Source organism: Parasteatoda tepidariorum, chromosome X1 (assembly GCF_043381705.1).
Source record: "Parasteatoda tepidariorum isolate YZ-2023 chromosome X1, CAS_Ptep_4.0, whole genome shotgun sequence".
Classification (NCBI taxonomy): domain Eukaryota; kingdom Metazoa; phylum Arthropoda; class Arachnida; order Araneae; family Theridiidae; genus Parasteatoda; species Parasteatoda tepidariorum.
In genome coordinates this window covers 18,635,565-18,663,420 of record NC_092214.1, presented here as the reverse complement: position 1 = coordinate 18,663,420, position 27,856 = coordinate 18,635,565, and the positions used below count along the sequence as shown (strand labels likewise).

Genomic DNA, 27,856 nt, shown 5'->3' with positions numbered 1-27,856 from the left:
ACTCTTCTTATCTTCATTTTTGATTTTAAAAATATATATTAAGGTTGGCCTTTTAGAAAACCCTTTATTTAAGATAATACGTGCCTTGATCATATGTTATTGGTACTTGTCTAAATGCGTCTTAAGTTTACCTTTAATTTTTTATCTAAGGGTAAACTAAAACGTAGTCAAATCATGGAAGCAAAATTTTACATTCTTTAAACCTGCTATTCATTTCTATTTCACTGCTTTAAACAATTCTAAAGCAATAACATTTGGCGAATGTTTTAATATTTCAAAGGAGTCTAATCGCGTGGATTTGGCGAAAACGATTCTTGACAACCCTACCCACGTGTGTTAAAGCATCTTACTTTTCTCTTAAAGAGAATACGTTCTTCTTGCGCATCTTAAAATTTTTCTGATTTCGTACAGAGCAAAACAAGGTAATTAATATTTCTCAGAATTCATTTATAATTAAAGCATTTTTTGTTAAAATTGAGTATCACATAGTACATTTAAATTTCCTTTTTTAATAGAACATATGATAAATTCATGTGCGCATGTTGTATTAACTTGTGCAATATGTAAATTTTAAAACTTTTGCGGCGAAACATTTTCAAAATTATTACCTAAATAGGAATGGTTTACTTTTTAGACGTTTATAAAATTTTTACTTAATAATAATAATAATAAATAATGCAATAGTAATTCTAAAATTTGAGCATAAAAAAACTGTTATTGAGCATTTCGGCATTTATATGGACATTTAATTCTATATAAAAAAAAAAGGAATTCTCTCTAAATAACAGCATATATTTTTAACCAATACTAAATAATTACTATTCACAATGGAGTGTACTTTAAAGATCTGCGTCCTGGTACCTTTATAAATGTTTTATAATAATTTATAAAAAACTTGCTAATGCACACTATTTTTTTAACATTAATGTTTTTAAAATTAAACTTTCATTTCAGATGTTTAAAATATTAAAAATATAAGTTTCAATGCAAATTATATTTAAAGTGCATTAAAACATTATGCTTTCATATTAATTTTAGATCATTACATAATGTATAAATACAATTTATGTAATTAAATATGATTTAAAGGTAAATAAAAAAAAATTTTGAAATAAAACTTAAATAATTAGAAAATGAATTATATAACTTAGCAAGTATTATTTAGACAGTTTTGATATCTAGTACTTTTTAGATTTATTTGTTAAAATGTATTATGTTATTAAAAAAGTATATAAAGATATAAATTGTATTACAGGCATTTGAATTTTTTTATACGCTTCCATGGAAAGAAATATTTTTACACTTTCATCATATATTCTAGATAAATTAAGTTAATTTAATAATTTTTAATATATATGAAAATATTTATTTACTTTATCAAATTTTAGCAACATATAGAGCCAAGTTATTTCCTTATCTTTTTAATGCATAATAACATTATACATAATAGCTGACAAATGCCTAGTTCATATAATTACTTCTTGATGAAAATTGTTAGCTTTTACTTAGTTATTGGTTTAAAGTAGCATTTTTAAGAAAAATGAAGTTTAAAAAGAGAAAAAATAAAATTTAATAAAAAATTCCTAATAAATATAATATTTTTTTTACATACCTTGAAATATAGTTTATTTTTTCAAATATATAGCATGTAAACATTATGTTAAAAATCTAGTGTTAATTTACACAATATACCATTTGTATTGAAGATATTATGTTTCCTTAACTGCTTATATCGCAATTTAATTTTCCTTTTACTAGTTTTGAATTTTAATGGTGATCCTAGATTTTTTGATCTGCATTTCTTAAAAAAACTTAGCTATCCGTATGCACGTTACTATTTCAATTTTTATCTTATAATTAATTTCAAATATTTAAATAGAATTATAAATAATGTAAAACACAGGTAAAAACAAATCAGTTTCCTGCACCCAAGTTATAAAATGATAAATGTTTTTCAATATCCATTAAATATGGCATCTTCTTCTACTGATTCAACAATCCATGGGAGGTCTTCTTCCATTCTATTCTCTGCGTAGTGATACTTCCTCAGTTAGTTAAAATATGATATACATTGAAACCTGTGAAAGTTGACCACATGCGGCGCATTGCCTTAGTGGCCTAATTAGACATTGGGTCACTTATAGAGGGAGATGAGTATTTGTTTTATCGTTACTTAAATCATTGTGTTCATATTACCAATCAAAATATAGATAAACATAATTAATACGTAATTAATTTTTACATTTTTACATAAACGTAATTAATCTTTACATGATTTAAAATTTCATGTTTCGTTAAAATGAGATTAATTACTAGAATGAATTATGATTTATTACATCAACTTAATATTATATTAGTTTGTTTAAAAAATGCACATAATTTTAAGAAATCTCTATGAATGTGTAACTATGTGATGTAATATACAACAGATGAGCAGCATGCCATATTGATAAGAAATAAATGGCTGCGTCCCGGCATAACTGTTGTGTCGTTCCTTGTAGGTAACAGCTAATTAGATAACATTTCTCACATCTGATATGAATGATATTTAAACATAAACAATTAAGAGGTATATTAAATGATTTTAAAAATTCGATAAGTTGTGTTATTTTATTCTTCGAATGACAATATATAAACAAATATTTAAAAAAAAAAATAGACAAATTTTTTAAAAAAACATATATATTTTTTTAAATAAGATATTCTCTCACGAAAAACTACGTAATGATCAAATAAAATATTTGATAACTGTTTAAAAATAAAATGTTGCTCCAATGATTATTTCAAACAAAACATTGAAATGGTATTTCGTCAACAAAGTTGCAGAGATCTTTTCTTGGCAGCTCTCGTGATATATTTATATCTTTTTACAAAGAATCCCTCACTACAGCATCACAACTGTCGTATCAGGAGACACTTTTTGATGTGTGTCTCTGACGTAACCTTTTGTTCACTAGAATTCAACTTTGAAAAATGTGGGTTGGTCTCCCCTATCATCAGACGAAATTCTCTGTTATGGTTTATCATCGACATTAAGAGATCTAAATTAGAAATCACAATGATGCTTTTAAAAAAGAAATCATGCTAACTTTTTAAATGTCAGATAAATATTCATTCAAACAACTTCTATTTACTTTGAGAAAAATTTTAATAATATAATAACTTATTGTAAAAGTGTATTATAAAATTGTATTTATTTAAATGAAATAAATAAAAGCATATGCATAGCTTTAAGTTTAAGCAAAATTAATAGTTCTTAAGCAATGTAAAATAATTCGAACTACTTACTTTGGTTCCTAAAAAATTACCGTATGCTGAAAAAGAGGTTATCAACCTGAATAACTTCTGCGCAAATGATTAGATTTTCTGGCACTAAGAGTCAATCTTTATGGTTCAAAGAGTTGCCCTTAAATACGTCAATTTATTAGAGCTAAGTATTTCTTAAGCTAAGTATTTCTTAAGCTATGTAAATGACAAAATAGAACAACTATCCAGAAAAATTTGGTCTTAATAGTTTTGTCAAGAGAGCGGAGGCACTTATAAAACTCAGTTATTCAAAGTTAGCTTCATGCAAAAATCAAATCTTCATAATTATGAATATTGTTTGTAATTTTATTTGCTATTGATAAATTTTTTTAATGGTATGTTATTCAAATTTTAACTACGTAATTGTAAGCACATAACTATTATTTTAACTCATATAGTTAAATAATCGTTATTCATTATAATTATTAAAATATGATGAAAGTTTAAACTGCGTAATTGTAATTATATGATTATTTAAACTATGTAATTGAAAACAGTTTATGGTTATTTAAAATATTGTATGTATAAACAACATTATACAAAATTTGTATAAAATTAATGGAATAGTTGAGCTAAAAAAATTTAAAAACGTCTATCTTCAACTTTCTATATCTTTATAACTTTTTCACTAATTTCGTACTTAATCATTTAAAATGACATAGTTCAAAACTATGTAAAAACTTGTTTATATTTTCATTCAATTTTTATCACCAATTTTTGAACAAAATAATGAATGGTTGTTAAAACTTAATTATAGTGTAGAATTATCTTTGAATAAATGAGTTTTATTATTGTGTGCGAAAATTTTGATTCGCTAAAAAAACTTTCGAGGTATGCGAAATATGCAATAAGTAAAATTAACATGAAGGTGCCCAAACTTTCAACCTAACTGTTGGAACTATATTTGTCAGATTATTTTAGAAGACAATTATTTTGGTGCCCTAATATGTTTTGGAGGTAAAGTAATTTACACTAAGAATTATATCTAACTACTTTGGGGGTTAATAATCTAAGTCTGTTAAAAAAAAAAGTATATTTATTCAAAGAAAGTGCATATTTGAGTCGCAATTTAATTAATTATTGGCACTTAGCATATCTGAGATAAAACTTTCAAATCCTTAAGATAGGCACTAAATGCTTGAAAAAATACTTTCACGTGAATAGAAAGTAGGAAAAAGTGAATTGACAAGGTCATATGAATACTGAGGATTAACAAAAGATTTCTCCTTACGTTTCTGCAATCTGTTGAACGTCACACGTTGATTCTTTTTTGATTCATCAAGTTAATAGTTTTTTCTTGGATTTCAATATTCATTAAAATAAGTTGCTCCTAAGACAATCATTTATTGCTTACATTTCTGCTTTACTTTCACCGGACACAAAGCAACATTTTTTCCAATGAAATTCAGATCAGGCTTGATATACACTGTCACCAGATAAAGTTAAATATATTTTTAATGCATGTAAAATATATATAATAAAAGTAGCATGCAATAAGATGTATGGTGTTTCTATTAAATATCTTTGCCCTAAGGATAACTTTGTGAACTCTTCAAACGGAGAAGAAAAAAAAACACTGGTACTGTATGGTAATATCCGTACTGTATGGTAATATCATTCCATAATTCTAGTAATACAAACTAAAACATATGAAATTTAGACAATTCATTTGGTAAGTTTTCCATGCATATGGTAGCTATTTAAAGAAAATTCTAGCTTCCGAAAAATTTTAGGTTTTATTACCACACACTTATCAAAAAATACAGAACTGAAAAATAAATTTAAGCGAATAAATGGTCTTAATACCATGCTCTAAAGTATAATGATAAAATTACCAAATTTTACCATGTTTACCGAATTTTATCGCAAATTATAAAACCATATTTTGTCGTTAATTTTGCTAAAATCATAACCAAAGTGCTTCGGGAAAAATTACTGAATTTTTGGTGCTTCCGCATAGATAGAAACGGGGTACATTTTACCATATTCTTGTAGTTTTGACCATACTTTTTTCTTCAGCGACGAACGAAAATGGGAATAATCCTCCAAGATAAAATCCTTAAATGCTTCTGGATTGAGTAGAAAATTGTAAAGCTGTGGCATTGATAAAAAATTTATATAGATCGACAGATCAACGCTGGTCATTATAAGAAATGCGTAATAAAAGGTTTTTCTTTTTTTCAGAAACAGTTAACAAATTTAAAATTGTTTTTTTAAATTTTTGATGAGGTTTACAGTGCGCAAAAAAGCGGGGCCACACTGAATAACTTTTGATCTAATGATCGGATCTTCATGTTCAGTCTGAATGATTCAAATGAGCGACCTCAAATATGCTAATTAAATAGTGCAGAGGATACTTTAAGTAACAAAATCAGACAAAAAAACTTACTTTTTCTGAATAAACGTACCTTTTTTTTTTCCAACGGATTAGGAATTCTGACCCCTAAGATACAGGGAGTAGCCGCAATCGCGGAAATATTGTCCCCATAGCAAATTTTACCAAATGTTTATTATTTTTATAATATTATTAAATAATAGTCGGAAAAGTTTTGAATTGCTACTTATACAGTTTTTTACATTATTTTAAAGTATGTAATTTTACATAATTAGATACAAATTCTGAGCGAAATCGGTTAAGTAGTTCCTGAGAAATCGAATTTTAACCATATGACTTTTTCAACCGATTTTTCTCAAACTTTGAGCAGCACCATTTACTACACATGGAGTTTAGGCTGGCCTTGATCGAACTCACGACCCCTTGGACATTGAGGTGACGCCCTACCAACCTAGTCTTACAAAAGTTTATTTTTGCAATAAATTGTCTTTGGATAAATGAATTTTATAATTGCGTGCAAATATTTTTCAATTCGTTTAAAAAAGTTCTCCAGGTATGTGAAATGCGCAAAAAGTAAAATTAACATTAAGGGGTCCAAACTTTGGATCACTCTCTTGAAAAATTTTGAANATATATATATTGGAGGGGGAGAGGGGGACAGAAACTCGAATTCGTTGAAAAAAGAAAGGTATGTTTATCCAGAGAAAGTCAAATTTCACAGCTTAAAATATCGTCTGCACTAATAAATTAACATATTTGAGGTCCCCCCCCCCCCACAAACCATTAAGATTGAGTCCAAAAAACGTGAAGATCTAATCATTAGATAAAAAGTTATGCAGAGTGGTCCGTTCTTTTTTTTCTGGCGTTCTTTACATTGCGCAAAATAAAAAACGATATAGCCTTAAACAACTTTTTTTCTAGTGATCTGACTAAGTGCCAATCTTGATGGTTCAAATGGACGTGGTCAAATATGCGTTGTCAAATATATTTTTTAAATAGTGCTAACTATTGATTAAATTACAGAAACTAAAACATACTTTCTTTGAATTAAACATACATTTTCCCAGCGGATTTGGGTTTTTGATCATCAAATATCGCAATCTTGAAAACATGATCTAAATAGTTTCAAGAGGAGAGAGACCCTTAATAATTTCACTTTCTGCGCATTTAGCTACATTTCGAAAAGTTATGAAGTAAATCGAAAAACTTAATTCACAATTATAAAATTCGTTTACCAAAAGATAATTTCAAGTAAAAAATAATTTTTCCTAGCTTTTATTATTTTTTTAATAAGGGTAAGCGAAAATTGAATTTTAAGATACATTAATTTTTGCGCCATTTTATACTAGGTAATATTAAATGACAATAAAAAATTGAGAGAAGTTGGTGGAATCATTTCTGAGTCATAAGATTTTTAATCATAAATGCCTTTAAAGATGGACTATAAACAAAAATGTTTTCTCTTGCTGTGATGATTTAAACAATATAATTCACTTATAACTGTTGTATTTGGAATAAAATATTGTTTTAATAAAAATTTAAAAAAATTTTGTGAATATTAAAAATCATCAAATTTAAATGAAAATAATTTATTTTCGAGCATAATTTTAAAGAATAATGTATGTGAAATGTTTCTTTTCAACAGAGGGCTTGGGCAACATAACGGTAAACTACACTTTTTCCAAAGGTGATATCTTTACATCAAACGGTAACTTAGCATTGTTTACACATAAATACTTCACAGGTTTCTAGAACATCCACTAAATAAAACTTCAATTCACAATAACATATTATTTTAAAGATAGAAATTGTGGTGCTTTACACTAAAAACGCTCTTTAAAATGTCATCTTGACAAATTTTAAAATGTGGCTTAGCATTAAATTGCTCCAAGAACTTCATGTGTAGTTAGCACAAATATCGAAATGTATTGCATAGATATGTAGCCCAATCATAAATAATTACTAGCATACAGTCTCAATTTCATATTTCAAATAAATTTTTATTATCAATTGTCTACTTGGTTTAAACGTCATTTTAAATGAAGACACATATAGAAAACAATCATAAATGATAAAGTAATTCAATGTAATTCAGTCAAATGTAATTCAATTAAGTCAAAGATTAAGTAGTATTTAATATCTGAAATAAAATTTTATTATGAATTTACAGAAATATTTACATTTTCTTATTGTGTTAACTCACATATAATTTAATAGCTCTGTATTTCAAAATACATCAATTGAAATTATTCTAAATGCAAAAAATTAGTATTTATAAAAAGCTACCATATTTTACTATCCAAAACCCACTTGCTAAAAGATGCAAATTTCATATAGTTATTTGCGTATATAGGGACAGATAGGCTTACTACATTTAAAAATTATATCTTTAATGTATAGATTTCAGTAACTACATTTTAATGAGCATATTTCATTTTTAAAAATCAATAATTATAACCCCAGTCAAAATTTTTGATGATTTTCCATTGATGACCCAACATAATCTTGATGGTAACCATCAATAATTCCATCATGAACCATTATATTTTTGATGGTTAACAACATAAGTAACCATCACCCCAATGTAGGAATTCGGACTGATTTATGATGGTCCAACATAAGAATAGCAACCTATTTTGATGGTTTGTTTATGTTTGACTATCAGAAATTTCCATCATAGTTTCTTAGAAATCAAATGTTGGAACGATCATGAACCGCCATCACCCCAATGTAGGAATTCGGTCTAATTTATGATAGGTCAAGATAAAAAAAAATAAAATTGTTTTGATGATATATTCTTGTTTAACCAACAATTATTATTAAACCATCATTGATTGCTTAACATCTATGCTCATCATGGATAGAGCATTATTGTACCATCACGAATTTCCCTCATAATATCTTAGAAATTAAATGTTGGTGCGATTATGAACAACCATCATCCCAAAGTAGGAATTCAGACTGATTTATGATAGTCCAACATAAAAAAAGCAAATTGTTTTGATGGTATATTCATGGGAACCAATAAGAATTTCCACTGAGCCATCATGAAAATGTATACTTGCAACCAGAATGGACCACCACGGAACAACATGGATTGTTGGTCCATGAGAATCAAACTTCTCTTGATGGTTAATCATCACAGTATTAAAGTAGTATTTTAGTTGTAAGTTTGTTGTCATATAAAAAACCATGAACGCATAATGGAAAATGTTGGATGATGGTGAATATCAAATGATGTTGGACCATCAAGAATTTTGACTTGGGAATGATAAAAATGTATTTATTTATAATAATATTAAATAAATAATTGTGTATAGGGAAAATTATAAATAAAAGCATTAAAATAATTTTGGAAGGACCCAAAAAGATACGACCGTTTTCTATTAAACAAAGGACCATTTGCTATTAAAAAATCAAAATTTTAATTTAAAATAAAACTTAAAATATTTTAATTTTTTATTTGTTCAAAAATTTTTTATTTAGTGAAACAAAAAGCCTAAAATATTACAAACCATACAACATATTAATTACTTTACAAAATTAATCATTCTTAATTAGAAAATAGAAACCATACAAAATTTTGTTGATTAGGGTGCATTGTTAAAGCAATGAAACAAAGACTAAAACGATGTAATCCAAATGAAATGCCATTGTCTTGGAAATCGAAAATAAGCACCCAATAAGTATTTAAAAACGAAAGAACCTATAAACAAAGAATAGTGAATAATGAAAGCGAACTCAAAACAAACTAAGTTAACTTTTCTTTTATCATCAATGTTAAAACACTAACTTATTCTAATTAAACTTAAATGATAAATACTAATTTATTCTCTATTACAAGAACTTCTATGCAAGAAAAAAGAATAAGTAGGACTCACCCCTTTCATATGATTTTAAACTTTTTGTTGCATCAGCGAACAAAACGGAATTTAACGAAGTTGAGAACTCACTTTCTGCTTTTGAAATAACCACTACGAAAGCTCAAAACTTCTTAAAATCACATGCTTGGTACAGTCGAACTCGTTTATAACGAGCACAAAGGGACCGTAGCATGTACTCGTTAAATCCGAGTGCTCGTAATAAACGGGTCTTTAAGGCAGACGTGCAACCAGAAGAGGGGGGGGAGGTCTAATGATTGAGTTGACTTAAAATTTAATTAATACTTACTTACTTTAATCGCAGTAATTAATTTAATTAAATAGTTTTCTTAATTTAATGACAACTAACCCCCCAACCAGCAAAATATTTCTAGTTGCGCTACAGTCTTAAAGGAAAGAAAATATAAACGGAAAGATAAATAAAGGAAAAGATTCCTACCAAAACATTTATTTTTTTCATTAATCTGCATATTTAAAATAGTTTGTCAGCTTACTTTGAACTCGCGCATTTCATATCATTTTGAAAAAAAGATAAGACAGAAAGACTAGAAAGATGAGAAAAAAGATTGCAAGACAGAAAAATATAGCTCGCTAAAACCGGGTCTTGCTCGTTAAAAGCGACTTCTGCTCCATAGACTTAACATTGATCCAACCAAATATTCTCGTTTCCCTCGGTAAATCCGAGTTCTCGTTAAATCCGAGCTCGTTATAAGCGAGTTCGACTGTATACAAAACACTTTTCGAAAAGGGAAAAATATGCAATGGCTATGAACCACACCATAAAAGTATCAAATCTTCTTCACAAGTGATCACTTTTTTGAAATATTAAATTTTTGGTGGACATCATAGTTGCTACAATTATCATATGAGTTCTTCGTTTATATATTGAAATGAACAATGTAAAAAGGGACTACCATTTTTAAAGATGTGGGATAGAGTATCCAGTTATTTGTTCTTTTTCACCAAACAATACGTAACAACTAAGTAACTAAACATCATCAAATCAACTGCAAACAAATAACATTTTATGAAAGTTCGTTACATATAGAATCGTTTTCAACAGATTAAATTTTTATCAATGATATTCATTGAAATTTCATCTTGTAAGATATCTTTTACTGACGACATGGGTTAAATTTTAAGTGATAGCAACAAATCGACTTTCTGAATTTGACACCTTGAAAAAAATATGCTGACGATTAAAAAATGGTGGCAGCTGTAGTTCGTGTTTGATTTAAAATCGTTTTCTTTTTGATAACAAATGCCAATTAGATGTTTATTGTTTTGAATGATTTTCACTTATCGACGATCTCTTCATTTACATTTTTATAAGTTGTGAAAATAAATTAAAAATTTTACACACATTATTATTTGCATTTTAAATTACGTATTTTTTAAGATTCCTAAAAGTAACTGAACATACTATATACTTCAATGCAAAGTGCTTGATATTTTAATGAAATTTTGTCTCCATTTCTAACTGAAAATAAATCTTAGTAGCACAAATATAATCAAAACTAGTTGTACGCAAATAGAATAAAGAATTTTATTCAAAATTAAAAGATTACAAAAATGCATAGTTTATGGGATTGTTCGCTCAAAACTTTATTTTTCTCTGCAATAATATTTTTGAATAAAATAAATCTTATCGAGATGGTTTGCGACTATAACAGTTGTATGAAATTTGAAATTTTTAACATGAATCTTAAAAGAAATGTAAATGTATACCTCTATTTTAAAAACAGAAGAAGGCATCTAAATTCTTTATTCAAAAAGATAATATTAAAATAGATTTAAATAATGTTCGGTAATTTCGACAAGGGGTATATTAATATTTAAAATCTTTTTTCTGACATTGTAAGACTAAGAAAATAGAGCAATATTGAACGGAAACAATATTTATTACGAAACACACGTTTACAGAAATACTTTTTGTTTCAAAATCATATGGAGAGGACTTCGGAGCCATTTAAAAAAGATCACACATGAATATAACTCAAGGGACTGGCCTAACTTTAGTGGGATAAGTCGCAAAAAATACCCCTGTAATTTAGAAAGAAAAGTTGCGAAATGGCAAATAAGTGGAAAGAAAGATCTTCAGTGACTTTAATCTCAGTAAAATATAGGTGAAACTACCAACCTGCAAAAGTCACAATAAATGGCCAATGAAATTTTTATGTGATATTACAAAATGAAGTAACATGAAAGTCACATTATGAACTCAATGGGACAATTTAAAACGGTCACATCTGTGACAGTTGACTATTGTGACCATTTTTTACTTTTTCATGGCGTCACAGTGACAATATATACTATCTGGATAATTATCTTGTTGTTAGGCAGTAGTAATAATATTTTAAAAGTTCAAAGTTTTTCGCTTTTTCATTCAAAGCTTTTTTTGTATATGGATATTAAGAGGGTTTTTTTTTGTGATAGTTTTGACCATACTTTTTTCTTAGTGTGGCTATCGTTGATTACACTGTAAGGAAAGTTTTTAAATTTTATATTTACCTGCAATGTGAAGCTATGATTACCTGAAACATTTTGATAAAAGTCTCAAATTTATAGAAAACTAGGTTCAAATTTAAACTGAAAGCGTAGTTTGAGAATCTTTTATCATGGTCACAAGTATAAATGAGCAAAATGTCCAATAGATACTGCTTAGTAATAAGATAACAAAAACTGAAACAATAACTAATAAAATTACTATCAATATACTTAAATACCATTGCATGATTAAAAAAACTGGTTTTGAATTCATTTATGTTATAATCTGCGCTATCCGTTTAAATTGGTAAGACCTAAAAACAATTTTAAGCAACAATTTTAACAATTCAAAGCAAATCTGAAATGTTTTTTTTCTTCAAAAATTAAGATATATTTAAGACCTTAAATTTCTTTATTAGTATTTAAATTAATTAATTATTAAATTAGTATTTAAATTAATCTGTATAAATAAATTGCTTCTCCTTTTCTCATAATTGAAAGAAATATTACCATAATATACTTTTACTTCGTATTTTCCAAAGTTGGTTTATGAAACCAGCGCTGGCTTAGTGGTTAAAGGAATTAAAGTTAAAGCTGGAATTAAAGATAGCTGACTATATTATCAGAATCATGCCGTAAGTCCCGAAATTGTAGAGACTTTTCCTTTATGACTCCCAGGATCCACAACAGGCTATTGCGGAAATGCTTTACCTAGTTTATAAAATATGATTAATTTAAAAAAGTATGTTTTTCATTCTTGATTCAGCTTATAATAATTTGATTCAAAATTAGTAGTTTATCGTGTATTTTAAATAAAAACATTTATGCTTAAATTAGTATTTCCTATTAACTCTAAAAAGTAATTAAAAATTTATATTGTTAAAATTGCATATTTATTTGTTTTAATACTTTTAAAAGTACTTATTGTAAAATATATTTTAGATTTTGATTCATATCATGAATACAAATGCCTGTAAAATATCTAAAACATATTATTCGGTATATTATCTTTTATATTAAAAAAAACTATTATCTATTATATTTATTACAGTTTTAAAGTAAAAAATAAGTTAAAGATTTCTTGACTGTTTCAAATAAACAATGAATCTATTAGAAATTTCGTAACGAGTTGAACTATAATGTAGTTCACAAATACTGCAATCATTAGGAGTCATATACAGTGACAAATTCAACCACATTATCACGTAATTGCGAAAAGGATTGTTAATCATAGTCTAAATTTTTAGTAAATCATACTTCTGAGTAAATCATACGTACATTCAGTAAATCATACATACATCAAAATCATACAATAATGCATACAACACTGTAATACATATTTTTTTCTTAAATTCTCTTACCCTGTTAAGTCTATCCAAAAAAGTGTGTTAAGTATAAATTAATCAGTGCATCTTTTGAGAAATCGTGTCCACCGCAAGGCTAATTTTTCCTACGGTGTATATAATAATTAGTTTTTACCGACTTACTGTTAAAAATTATTAAGAAATTTTTTTTAAAAAAATATTGAGCAAATATTCTTCTCTGATGCGCTTAAAATTTTAATAAAATATTTATTTTAACTACATTTAAGAAAGAAAAAAAAACATGAACCTCATAACACTAATTCTGAAGAAAACGATTGAAAATTGCTAGATTCATATCTGATCTTTTCTGTATTCTTTTGTATCAAAAAAGACCTTTTGTGTCAATTGTGAAGGTTGAACGAAGCCAAACATCTAGATTGACATTATATTCTATGAAACACACATTTAGTCGTTTTAAGAAACTAAACGTGAAATGTCAACTGCAGAAAAATAAGGCCAGTGTTTAGAGTTAAAACTCCGTTTGTCTGCAGAGGATCCAGAAATAAATAAATTATCTAACCGAAAGTGTTCTTTACAACAGCTGTCAGTAAAGAGATAGGCCGGATGAGTACCTATTAATATCTGTGCATTTTAATTAAGATGCGGTGAGAGACCTAGTTCGAAACAATTCTACGCTAACATTAGGTATTGAAAGGTGCCAAATATTAAAAGAAAGTTTTCAATCAAATAGTCAATTGTTTTAATTAAACTTTAATAGAAAACCTCTACATTTTTTTCGTAACAAGTATTAAAAATTTAGCATTTACCTTTTAACAGTTATTATGTAAATCTTTAGATGTAATATTTTTTTTGAGAACTATTTGATTTTTTAGTTCCTTTTCTGCTAATAGTTAACCTTTAAGTTTTGAAGGAAAATTTTTTCACCATATGAAAATACAACTTTCAGAAGACTGAGATTTCGTAATATTATTTCATCCTCTTTATTGAAACCTTATAGAATTTTAGAGAACTCAGATTTCTGAGTTCAATCAATTTCAATCTCGGGTGTCGTTAGTTTTGAGTATCATTAAACAGCTTTTTTTAACTAAAAATCTGAGCATCAGACCAAAAGTGTTAGCGCAAATTAACTGACGGCTATGCCAGTGAAAGTTTAGTTCAGATAACGGAATCTTGGAATATTTTAAAGGATTATGAGATAGACGACTTAGATTCAAGCTCTATTTCTGAATTAAATTCTCTACTTCAAAAATTGTCCCGTAGTGGACTGATCGTTAAGACACGGTTCCCAGCAGATCACCGAAGTCAAGCATCACTGACTGCGGTCAGTGTGCGGGTGGGTGACCACTTGGATCAGTCTGCGTAGGGACCGAGGGTGTGCGGTATTGGTCCTCGTTAAACTGTGCTACCGTAAAGTGCTCGACTTCGCGCGCAGGTCGTCAGGCTACCGAGGCGGGGGTGCCATCCCCTCCGCAGAGGATCAAAATTGTGCTAGCATGTCTTCGGATCATCCTCCGGGGTGTTTCCCAGACCGTCGCCAATAGCCCATTGTGCAGCTCTAGTGCGACGTAAATTAACAACAACTTAAAAAATTAAAATGCTATGAATTTATTTTTATGCTGATAATAAAAGTTTTAATGAAACTATTAACTATAAATATTTTGTCTTTTTTTATCGGGTATCTAGTGCCATGTAACAACAATCATATTCAGTGACCATAGTCATTTAAATAATTGTAGTTATGTATTATCAGTTTCTGAATAATCAAGTAAAAATAACTGGTTTAAGTACGACAGATTTTTCTTTTGTGCAGAATTTTAATTCAGGAAAACTTTGATAAAGTGGTCACCTTTGGGACAGATAAATATGTTCGTTATAGAGAGGTGTACGCTTAAGAGAAAGACATGCATGTACAGAAATGTTTTAACTAAATTAATAAGATAGTTAAATTAAGTCAAAACTAGAAATAGGAAATTACAGTGATATATATTTTAAGTTAATAAAATCGTAATGTATAAAATTCAAAGATAACTGTTGAAAAATAAGATATATATGTATTACTCTCATACTAAATTTGCTTTCAACAAATGAAGGAATGTAATCATTTGTTTTTATTATTTAGATTCCGTATGCATAACATTTGAGAAAACTATAGTAAACAACAGTTGCAAACAGAACATAAATATTTTTTTCACAAATGACACATATATTATTCTAAAACTATTACTAAAGATTAAATTCTTACTTCTAAATAAAAGCAGAAACCTAGACAATCTTTTTAAAAAAAATTGCTAAATACATTAAAGGAAGTTTTTATTTAAAAAACCAAAAGAAAAAACTTTTTATCTTCAAGTAACTCAACAAAAGAAGGACTATTTTGGAAACATTTTATTAGATTTTCAGTATAAGTTGAATTAAATTTTTATTGAAATAAACATGTATGAATAAAAACTAAATTTGAACTGGAGAATGCATTTCTTACTCGTTAGTTCAATTCAATTTAGCTCAATAGATTCAATTAGAACCATGAAAGGTTACCAAGAAAGTTTTTCGTGTTTATTTTTCTCAGTATAACACAAATACGCCATAGTTTCACAGAATTATTTTTTTAAAGAAAGCAAATTTATCGCTAGATGTGGGTGTTACTTTATATTTTGGAGATTCAAAAATATTAGGAATCAAAGATAAAACGTAATTAAGAACAGTAAAACCGCTATTGACTCTTAAATATCGGTAATTAGGAAAAAATCCCTCCTTCCAAGTATCAAAGAAAAGTTTAAGAAAATGTATTAAAACTGATCTCATTGCACGAAAACTACGTTTATAGTCATGGGATGAATAAAAAATTTAACTCTGGTAGATAAAACATTTTTCGTTTAATGTACCGTAATTTTATTAAAATATTTTTAAAATATCTTACGTTTATCAGAAGCAACATTAATACATAGCAATGAAAATTTAAATAAATAAAAAAATGAATCAATTAATTATAAAGTCCACTATTAGCAGTTGTGCCCACTTTACAGCAATCAACCTGCATTCGTTATCAGTCAAAGAAATTTCTTTTAGAAGAAAAACTTTTTTTTAAAAATTTATTTTAAAAAATCTAAAAATAAAAGCACATGATTTTATTTTTAAGGGCGTGCAATAAATTTCCTTAGAACTACAACTTGTTCGATACAAAATTATAAATTATTTGCAAATCATAAATTGTACAAAAAATACAAAATTATAAATTGTAAACTTATTTGTACCGGGTAACAAATAAAATTGTTACCAGGTACCCGGATCCGGTAAAATTTAATAACCCGGTACACCTCTGCTTATTCACCAGTTTTTATCTGAAAACCAAAATTTTTTTAAGTCTTCCTATATGTTTATATTTTTTATGGATCTCTAATTTTAATTATTATTTAAAAATAGCTGAAGATTTAAAATAAATAAAAATTATAAACGCCCTTTTTATAATTTCAATAGTTTAAGTTAATACAAGGCTATAGAGAGATTCTATGAAAGAAGTATGTATTTATGAAAGTATTTCTAAAAAAAGTATGAAATATGTATTGCATTCTTTACGCAACATCATGATTTTCAATGTTATTGGTTTATTTTTAAAAACTGAAGCAATTATTATTTCTTATTAAAGAAAATTTTTGCAAGGAGAACATAATCCTTAATTCTCCTTTTAATTCCACAATTATCTACAACCTCCATGTGTCAATTAAATTGCGAGGTTATTGATAAAAAAAAGCTAAAACTTCTAAAACATTAAGTGAATTATATTTACTTTCAGAAAAAAGAATTTTGTGTTCATTATTCTTGTAGTATTATTTGGCCCCGTTACTTTTATAATTAAAAACCAGTTTTTCATCGAAATTTAAAAAAAAATTATTCGAATAAATAATAGTTTAGATTTAGATTATTTTAAATTTACACAGTATGCACTTAAGGTTGGTTATTATTTATGTCTAAACAAGATTTAAATGTAAAAATTATAATTATTTTTCTTTTTCTGACTTCTTGATATGTTGGGGCTAATAATGCAAATAAAACTAATAAAAGTGCATTTAATTGCAAATATTAAAGAATTTTAAAATGTTTTTTTTTTATATAAATTGTGTGATGAATGCTTATTGGAAAAGTTTTTTAAGAGGGAATCGAAAATTGTTGTGAGCCAAAAAAGGTTGAGAACCTATGATTTGCAAAACAATAGGACATGCTTCTTTTATCAAAATAAAATAGGAGTAAGATGTAAAATAAAAAAATAAAAAAATAATTGCACCTGTTGTTCCTGATAGAGAAGACGGTGTTTTCTGTTTCTCTCAAACTTCACTGTAAAAACTGTCTCAGCGATGAACATGAAATTTGCAGCACAATTTGTGACGAATTAGAATTAAAAAGAAACTTAAGCAAACTAAATCGAGAACATCTGGCAGTAGAATAAATGAAATAGAGAATAAAAATCTTCTGCATTCATGTTTTTTTCCTGGTTAAATATCGTCTGCGTTCCTGAAAAATGCATTTTTCATAAATATGGCTAATGTTTGTTTTTTTCCCCTAATTTTTCATTAATATTTTGTAAAGAATTATTATTTATCTTCATTGCAGTAGTACCTTTCTGCTGTTTCGCCTTTCGAAGTTTTTTTAAACTCACTTTCCAGTTCTAAAGATTGAAATGCTTGTTGGGATCGTAGCAAAAAAACATACTTTTGCTTTTCTGCTAAATTACTATCCGTTACCTCACAGCAGACAAATAATCTTAATGTATGGAAAGATCCATTGAAATAAAGGTCCCTGTTAATGAAATTTATGAAATCAGAAGAAATTGCTTGTAATTAAAAATAGAGAAAAAAAACACAGAACATATGCAAACTTTAAAATCTACTTCTGATGATGAATTCAATGATTTTGAATGGTTTTGGGAAAAGGTCGAACAAGCTTTTATTTTTCATGATTGTAAACTATTCATTTTCGTTCACTTTTTACTTCGGTAGCAGAAATCCTCCAGTATGACGGAAGCGCAGATTTATTAGAGCATCTGTAGATTATTTTTCATTTCAGATTTCAAAAACACACCTAAAATATTACTGAGAAGACAGACAGAAATATCATCTTTAATTCCTAAACTCTCTCAATTTCTATTTGTTTCAGACAAAGTTTGTTGGCAATTCTTCAAATATTTACTCAAAAGAAACGTTATAACCTTAAAAATTCCCAATTATGTTTTTCAATTAAAGAAAAATAAAGAATGCCACTTCTTTTAAATACCAATTATTCCACGCATTTGTAAATGCGTGAAAAATTTTAACAGAGGTAAATTTTGAAAATTTTTTAATGTATAATTTTTATATACATTATGCATAAAAATTAGTGCACTTAGAAAGAGTTGTCAGAATGAAGCGAAATTTTACATACGTAAGGACATTGATGATGTGTTACGGCATCCACGGTTGCTAAAAACAGCCGTATTCTGAACCTTATTTGAAACCGCGAGTTGGAATCTAGATTTTGCATTTTCAACTCTTCGAACCTCGATCATAATATGTAGTAGAGTGATCTCGGAAATTTCGAATCATCGATATCCTTGGTACAACAACACATTTGATCATTGCNATGTAGTAAATGGTGACTGATGCATGTTAAAACTGTCGAGTCGCAAAGTCCTGCATGTTCCCATAACAAATCAATACCTCTGGGGGTACTGATCCGGGAGTTTCCTTGTCTTCGGGATTGGTTCAAAATTATAAGGCTACGGAGTTGAACATTAGTAGTCATAAACCCAAAAATTGGGTCGGCAGTTCAACGACGGATATGAAATATAAAAATATGTAAGTGATTTAAAAAATCAAAGCAAAATTATGCAGGAAAAATGAATGGAGATTTTAGTATCCTCTTGAGTCACCTCTAGGAAGGAGGACATTGATGCTGTGTTACGGCATCCACAGTTGATAAAAACGGCCGTATTCTGAACCTTATTTGAAACCGCGAGTTGGAATCTAGATTTTGCATTTTCAACTCTTCGAACCTCGATCATAATATGTAGTAGAGTGATCTCGGAAATTTCGAATCATCGATATCCTTGGTACAACAACACATTTGATCATTGCTCGAACATATAAATCGATACATGCAAATGTCTTGATTTGTTTTAAAAGTTGTAAATAAAAGAAAAAGAGATAGAATTTTTTCAAAAAATAATTTAATGTATGAATTAGATTTCATTTCTTGTTTAAGTACTAAACATGATTTAAGAGAACGTTATTATTTAAACTGTAGTAACTAAATATTCGCCAAGCATTTTCAAAAATTACGGTGCTTACTATTAAAAATAAATCACGTTTTGATAATTTTCATCCCATTTTTCTTTTTTCTTTCCTTAACTGTGTAAAATGCTGATATTTTTCATTCGGTTAACAATCATTTTTGCAACTGTGTCTACTATTTTAATCCATTGGTTAACATAATTTGTAATTTATATACGAGAAAAATAGTTATGTATCACTTATTGAACTTATTAATTTAAACCAATAATCTATTAAGAGAATCCAATTTTTTGATAGAACTAAAAAAAATTTGTTATCCATTTCATTTATGTATTAAATAGTATAACAATAATTTATGCCATCTTCTTTATTATACAAGTACTAATGTTAAGCAAAATTTGAGGATCAAAATATAACTTTAAGAAAAGCTATTATTTAATAATATTTGTTTAAAACAAATTTCCTTAACTTTATATTCTTAAAATCGCTACGCACTCTATTTCTCTCTATGGAGATGAAGATTTTGTAACAATACAATAAATAATATGAGATACAGTAAATAATATGAGATTTAAAATATTCTCTGTATAATTTTTGTATGCAGTACAATATATGATCGTTTCTTATTTTATTTGGTAAATACAAAATAAGATTATGAAACTATTATTGTGTTTTTTCAAAGGTTAAATAAAAATTGTTTTGCTATTTTTAAGTCCTGGCCCAGCTCGCCCAACAGACTTCGTCAGATAAGTATATAGTATATATATATATACACTCTAAATAATAATAATTTATTGATATTAAACTCTTTAAAAGTTAAAGCTTTTATGAGAGAAACTCATAACCATACAATTGATACTTAAGGGACAAATAAAAGGGTATAAAAAACTATGAGTATTCATAATTCATAAACTGTCACTAATCTAGCCAAATGTTTGAATTAAAATAAAGAATGGAGTGAAAAATTTATTGAATGATATGAAATTATGTTCCTCGTAATTTCAATTTCGACTTTTTTTTTAGTGATAAGGGTTTTGTTTAAATATGAATGTATAAATTTAAAATTGTGTTTAGGAAGTACTGTTATGAGTACGACTCGAAAATTAAATTGCCCGACGTTTCCGTGAGATACATTTTTTACCCTTATATACCCGGCCAAGCATGTAAATATTCAGCTATTCTCTCTCAATTTTTGAAGACTTCCTTTCCTTGGAAGTTTCGAATCAATTACAACAAAGGAAATTAAAAAATAAAATCGATTACATTTCATAAGACCTAAAGATAATTTAATTTAATTTTCTTAGTAAAAACTACTTAAACGAAGTTTTAAAGTTTTTTTATTTCTCTTGTAATGCTCTTTTTTATTTAAAAAAAAGTTTGCTGTTACTTAATTAAAACGCACACATTTAGTACTTTGTGTAAAAGTATTTGACAATTTTTTGATTAAATGGATTCTTATGCGTATCAATATCAGATGTCATAATTGTCTAAAAATTAGAGAAAATAGTTGTCTTCTGTTTTTATATTTCCTTATAAGCCGGCCAGGTGGCCAAACGGTTAGCGAGCCTGACTGCGAAGCCAATGGCCGCGGGTTCGAATCCCGCTCTGGACATGGATGTTTCTCTCTCTTGTGTTGTCCTCTTTTGTGTGTGATGAGTGAATGTGACCCACCCTATGAATGGGTTTGTGGCAGTGTGGCGTGGGCAATGTTACTCGCCTCCGTGACTTTGGTTCACGGGTGCCCACTAGGTAACGCGGAATGAGCAGCACCTCTGGCATCTTCTAAGGCGAAACGAATAAAGTTCAGTGCCATTCATTTGAGAAAAAAAAATATTTCCTAATAAATAAATACTTTCGCTTGAATACTTTCGCTCCTTATAAATAAATACTTTCGCCTTTCTTCTTGATTTAGAATATTTCATACTTGAATTGTATGACTAAATGTCACTTACTTTAATTCATTCCCTCGCTGGTGTCCATAAAAATGATTGTTTTTGCTAAAAGAAACACAGCATGCATGGCGCAAAACAGACCATGTTCATACATATTCAAACATGCAACGTAAGTGTCCACCAGAACTAAGCGGTATATCTGATATATACACTGTTAAAATTTTNAATATAACTGGCAGCTGTCTGTCAATCCGATTAACTGTAAAGTTTACGGAAAAGAAAATTTTTTTCATTTATGGTTTTGTTACCATTTTCAAAAATATGGTTATGAAGCCATGAATCCAAAACTATACTGTTTTTTAACCATCTACAACTAGCATTTTTCAAAAACGTAATAATTTTTTAACTTTACATAGAAGCTCGGCTTTTCGTAAGGTAATGGGAATTAGAGAGTGCCGGACACTAGAAATTCTTCAAGTGTTGAACGGAATGGAGGAAATATTGCAGTGTCAACACTAGGACTCGAACTCCAGTTCTGACGGTCATGAGATTGACAGATAAGCCCACTCGGCTATGATATGTACGCTGTTACAAAGAACTAAGTAGCTTCATTAGGTGGTTCTAGTTGATGCGATAAAATTGTGGTTGTTTAACCGTATTAGGTGAAAGCAGTTAATAAACAGTTTTTCATAAACTTAACAGTTTGATTACCATTTTATTTATGGGTATTTGACTGTATTGATTAAATATGGTAAAATAACCATTCAATAAATTGTTATTTGGCAATTTTTTCTCAGAAATTTCTAACAGTGTACATTTAAAGGTAAATGCCCTAATTTTAAGGCCTTTCTGCATCCCTGTATAATGGGGCGTGTTCTTTCGCGACCGAATTTTCAGGTAAACCTAATACAGAACTTTCAGCCCTGCTACGATTAGAATTCATTTCCGCGCACTTCTTCAACAAGAGAATGGCTCAAATAGTGCCCACACTTCCAGGTTATAAAGCAATACTATCACGCCTGCGAAGTGAGATAAAAAAAAGTTCTCCATGTAATGGTTACGTCATTAAAAGTCATATCTTTGAGAAAAGCGAGGGATGACTTCGAGTAACATCTGAGGTGTATTATAGTGACTCGGTATTTTCTATTATTTATTTATTTATTTATTTGTCAGAGTATAACATGGTTGCTTTAAATGACTAAGGTTTGAACTTTTGATAGTCATTTTCAATGAAATGATCACTCGCTGGTAGCTAGCGTCCGCTTATCTAGATCATCGTTGCCTTTAAAATATAATAACATTCATGTTATTATTAAAGCGATTTCAGTCTTATCTTTGTTTTGATTTATACCAAAAGTTTCGGTTAGGCGTTTAGAAACATGATTCGCATGAGATAATTTTCCAAATATGACAAGAACCAGGTAAAATTTTCCTGAACTTTCAGCGCATAATTTCTTCTTTCTAAAATGATGGTATTTTCTCGTTTATTTATATTTTTCTTAGCATCTTCCAATCTGTCAAATATAATACGGAAGGGAGACAGGAACAGTCATAAATTTTGACCCCAGCTTACGCGATATGAAGTCTTACTTAAAACATGCGTTATAAACTTGGTAATGCCAGCCATTTTCTTGTCTATTAAAAGAATCCTCTTTTAACCCTTTCGTTTTCCTTCTTACTGTTTACTTACACTGACTTTAAATAATGAACTATAAACGGTATAAGTAAGATTTAATATTCTTCGAAAAGACAGATGTTTAGTCTAAATAAAATTTTTGTTTGTCTGCAACGTGAAGACTATTTTTTTTTTTTTTTTTTAAAAAAAGTCATTAAAAGATTTCAAGTCCTAAAACTAGTATAGAACCAAGGGTGTCGGCTAAGGATCCGGATACTTCAATATTTGGGAAACCAGAACCCACGAATGCTTAAACCACTTTGCATGCGTTTATTTCTTTACTTCTCTACCATCATTTGGTATACAGACATTTTATTGCTTATAGAACCGAAACTATAGTATGTCCATTTCTGTACTTTCATTTATGCTTTATTCGCGTTGTTTATTTCTTTTAGTCTTTATAGCTCAAAGATTTTGAAGCTTTAACCAGCAGGGAAAAAAAAGATCTCGTATCATCAAGTAAACTCTCTTAATAAAAACGGCAATTAGGATTACAGAAATAGTGGGATTTAGAAATGGTATTTGTTGAGTCCAAAATAATTACCAGAGCTCTCATCATTTTACCTTAACAAAGATGTCATGGAATAATGATGCGTGGGGGAAATCAGTTTATTTAGATGCTATTTTCCTCGCACTACGAGAATTTTATTAAACTAACGCAAAGATTATTTGTAAGAAAAGAAAAGTATGCTTCATATTTTCTGTATTAAAAGTCATTCAAATAAAATTTTTAAAAATGTGAGAGAAGAAAAAATATATCGTGAAAGTTTATGTATTTTAACTGTCTTTTTTCGTTCGAATTTTTCCTGAACTAAAAAAAAATGAAAAAATGAAAAAAACTATACAAATATTAACTGTTACTGTGTGATATATAAGTACCAAATAATTAATACCAAGAGTTTTTCTTAAACTAATCTTAATATACTTTGTCTCTAACTTTTGATTCAGTTCGTTAAAGCGTTTTTATTTTAACCATAATTGGCATTTAATTCTGATTAAAAGTGACAGCACATATTCTGTGACTATTTAATGAACTTTTTCGAGCCATTCTGTTTTTTCTGTTAAAAGGATTATAGCAAAGTCAAAACAAAAATTACTTAATATGCGCCTTTATTTTTTAATATTAACACCAAATCTTTGCTTTTTAAAACATAAATACTGTAATTTAGGAAGATATTTATCCAATTTATAAACAGAAGGACACAATTTTTTTACAGCTATAATTTAATCCGATTAAGTCTGATTGAACATTTGACTTGACTTTATGTTCTAAGATTTGTAAATGCTAAATTTCTAGCTTCAGTTTAGACAGTTTCAAGAATGTTAAGTTGTAATAAAGATACGTTTTTTTTTTACTGCACTATATTTTAAAAGTGCCCCGTATACCTTATAAATAGCACAGAATTACATCTTTTATTACTGCATTAGTTGTGGTTTAGTATAATAATTTCTTATAATAATTCTAATATTAAAGAATTGTTTTTGTTTCTTTTCAGATATTTCAAATTTTCGCATTCAAATCATTCATCTCATTTGAACTAGCAAGTGCTTAAGTTTATAAACTAGAAAATATCACGAATTTTTTAACAAAACCTGTTTGAGAAGGAATTTTAGGCATTACCACTGGCGTTGCCTATATAATTGACAAAACAATTTTCAGTAAAAATGGCCTCAAGTTCACCGAGAAACTCTTTGGGAAATGTGAGATCAGACATGGATATTCCTTACCCAGAGCACCTTTCAAGATTAAATCGTCATTTGATTGTAGAGTACCCCAAAAGCCAAAATCGTAGCAAACGCAACAATCGTCCACGTACCAGGTATCGCACTCAACCTGTTACATTTGATGAAATTCAAGAAGTAGATGAAGAAAATTCTGTTCCAGACAACCCAAGTTTTGATGATGCTCCAGCTTCTCTCCCAGCATCAAAATTTAATATCGAAATCTGTGCTTTTCCTAATATTTTGGGATCCAAACGCAGATTCCCAAAGTCCAAATTGGGAGATACAGAAAAGTCAACTGGAGATAAAGAAAGATATGACAACAATAATGACGAGTTAATGGTGCAACAGAAATCAATAGATCAGTTAAAACGGATTGACCGTTCTCGTGAAACGTCTATTTGAACTAATTTTTATACTCTATTGGTGTTTCCATTGTTTAATATGTGATGTTTCAGTATTTTAAAAAGAAATATTTACTATGCGTGAAGTGTATAAAGATGCATCACTTTGATTCTTAATATTTCTTGATCAAAGTATTGTTCTTAACATTAATGTAAAGTTGTTATTCTTGTAATAATTGTTTCTATGTAGAGCAATGTTATTTCAGAAATCGTGCTCTATAAAATGCAATTTTATTTTGTCAAATGAACTGAAGTATTTTTTAACTACATTTTGATCCTTATTAATTCAATTTTAATTAAGCAAAATTCAAAATATTTGCAGAAATATAATTATGCTCAATAATTTCTTCAATATAGAGCAATGCTGTTAAAGAAATTGTTCCCTGTCAAAATCAAATTTTTTAAGGAATTGAAATCTTTGCACAAATATAAATATCTGCACACTGTACAATAATGTTCCTTCTATGTAGATCTATGTTTTTTTAAGAAGTTGTATTTTATAAAACTTAATTTTTTTGTTAAATGAACCTGAAGTATTTGCACAAATATAAATGTCTGTACAATAATAATTCTTCTTATGTTGAACAATGTGATTTAAAGAATCGTGACTTATAAAAGTCAATTTTTTTCTTAAATGAACTGAAGTAATTACACCGAAAGAGAAAAAAAAATCTGCAGTATAATAACTCTTCCTAAGTAGAGCAATGATGTTTAAGAAATCGTACTCTATAAAGTAATTTTTGTATTTGATAAATGAACTGAAGTATTTGTACAAAGAAAAGTGTTTGCACAATAATAATTCTTTCTATGCAGAGCAATGTTGTTTAAGAAATCATACTCCTTAAAAGTACATGTTTTTTTTGTTAATAAATAAGCTGAAGTATTTCTGCAAATTAAAATATCTGTATAATAATAACTCTTTATGTCTAGATTTGTTTAAAAAATCATGTTCAAGAAAAGTATTTTTTATTTTTTTTTTTGTAAAATGAACTGACGTATTTGGTGATTGCATTGTGATTGTAATCACTTCTTTTTTTAATTAAAAAAAATTCAAAATATTTCAACGAATACATTTAAATTACTTCCATGCTATTTTTAAATATTAAGCTGTAATTTAAGATACTTCCGGACGAAAAATAAAATAGAATTAATATTTTTGTAATATTTCTTATTTAATACTTTGATAAAAAAAGGACTTTATTAGTATAAAAGTTGTGCATCCATTATTTTTATTTTAAAAGCCATATTATTCATTTTTCAAAGCTTTAATAGTTATTTAAAGGAATAAACTGCTTTGTAGATATTTTGTACAGTATAAAAACTCTCAATTTATGCATTTTATTCAGAGCAATTGCAATTTTATATTTAGTTGAATTCAATCTTAAGTTTAAAAAAATAATTATAATAAATAGTAATTACACGGAAATAAAATAATTAATGTATTGAAAGATTCAAAAAATTAAAAATCTAATAGAGATGACGTTTATTTTATAGAACACATCATAATTTCTTTATAGTTTTTGTTTAAATGAATGAAGTACTACAAGGATATTTTTAACGCACGCAGAATTATAGATAATTAGTATTGTCCCATTTTATTTAAGTAAAAATTAATAATTTGCAGAGGTAAATAAATTATATTTTTGAAATAATTCTAAAATATAGAAGTATATTCTGATTAATGTTATGAATTTAAAATGAAACATCCAAAATTTAATAAATTCATCACATTTTCTTTATAGCTTCAACTGTTTTTGTTTTTTGTCAATTTTAAATGCTTAAAGTTTCTAATTTAATTTAAAGAGTTTTTCACGAAAAGTAAATTCATTTTCATCGACCAGAAACTTATTTTAAAGTGTGATTTAAATAAAATATAAATAAAAAATTCTCCAAAAGCTAATGTAGAGCTTGAATTGGAAACATATTGTGGACATTTTAAAACAAATCTATATGTTTAACTATCTATATCTATGTTTTAACAAATCTATATCTTTATGTACTGTTTTGTAACTTAACATTCATTTCAAAGAAAAATAGTTTACTCTGAAAACCTTATTCTATTTTATTATGTGGTTCCATATTTTTATATGATCTTCGTGAAAGTCAATTGTATTTATTTAATTGTATATTTTATGTAAACGTGTGATTTAAATAAATTATTAATAAATTTCTTTTCTTAAGTTTGTACCATTTCTACTTATTATTTATTTATGAGAGAATGTAGATTTACGCAACAATTTTACCACAATACGAATTAGTTTCCTTTTGTTTTAAAGTTTAGTTTAGACATCATTATGAAAATGTTTATATAATTATGACATTTTCCCAACATATCAACCAACATACCAACATGTGCAAATTTTAATAAATGGAGTGTTTTCAAAAGATAATTTTTTATTCTCTCTCACACAACTCTTTACATCATTTGAAAACCTTACAATATGTATACAACAGGTAGTTTCTGTTGTACATTTCCTGTTTCATTTTTTTATTAATTGTTTTTGATTAAGTAAATGTCAAAAAATTTTATTAATGTAATATCCATAGCATGATTCCTTTCATTGTTTTC

General features: G+C 27.7%; 1 protein-coding gene across 1 annotated transcript; it reads left to right on the top strand.

The window, feature by feature from the left end:
* Window positions 1-319: 319 nt before the first annotated feature.
* Window positions 320-27,467, top strand: LOC107443974 (uncharacterized). The gene is made up of 2 exons (XM_016058004.3): window positions 320-422; window positions 24,658-27,467. The coding sequence occupies exon 2, from the start codon at window positions 24,827-24,829 to the stop codon at window positions 25,286-25,288; it is 462 nt and encodes a 153-aa protein (XP_015913490.1). The 5' UTR covers window positions 320-422; window positions 24,658-24,826; the 3' UTR covers window positions 25,289-27,467.
* Window positions 27,468-27,856: the final 389 nt, after the last annotated feature.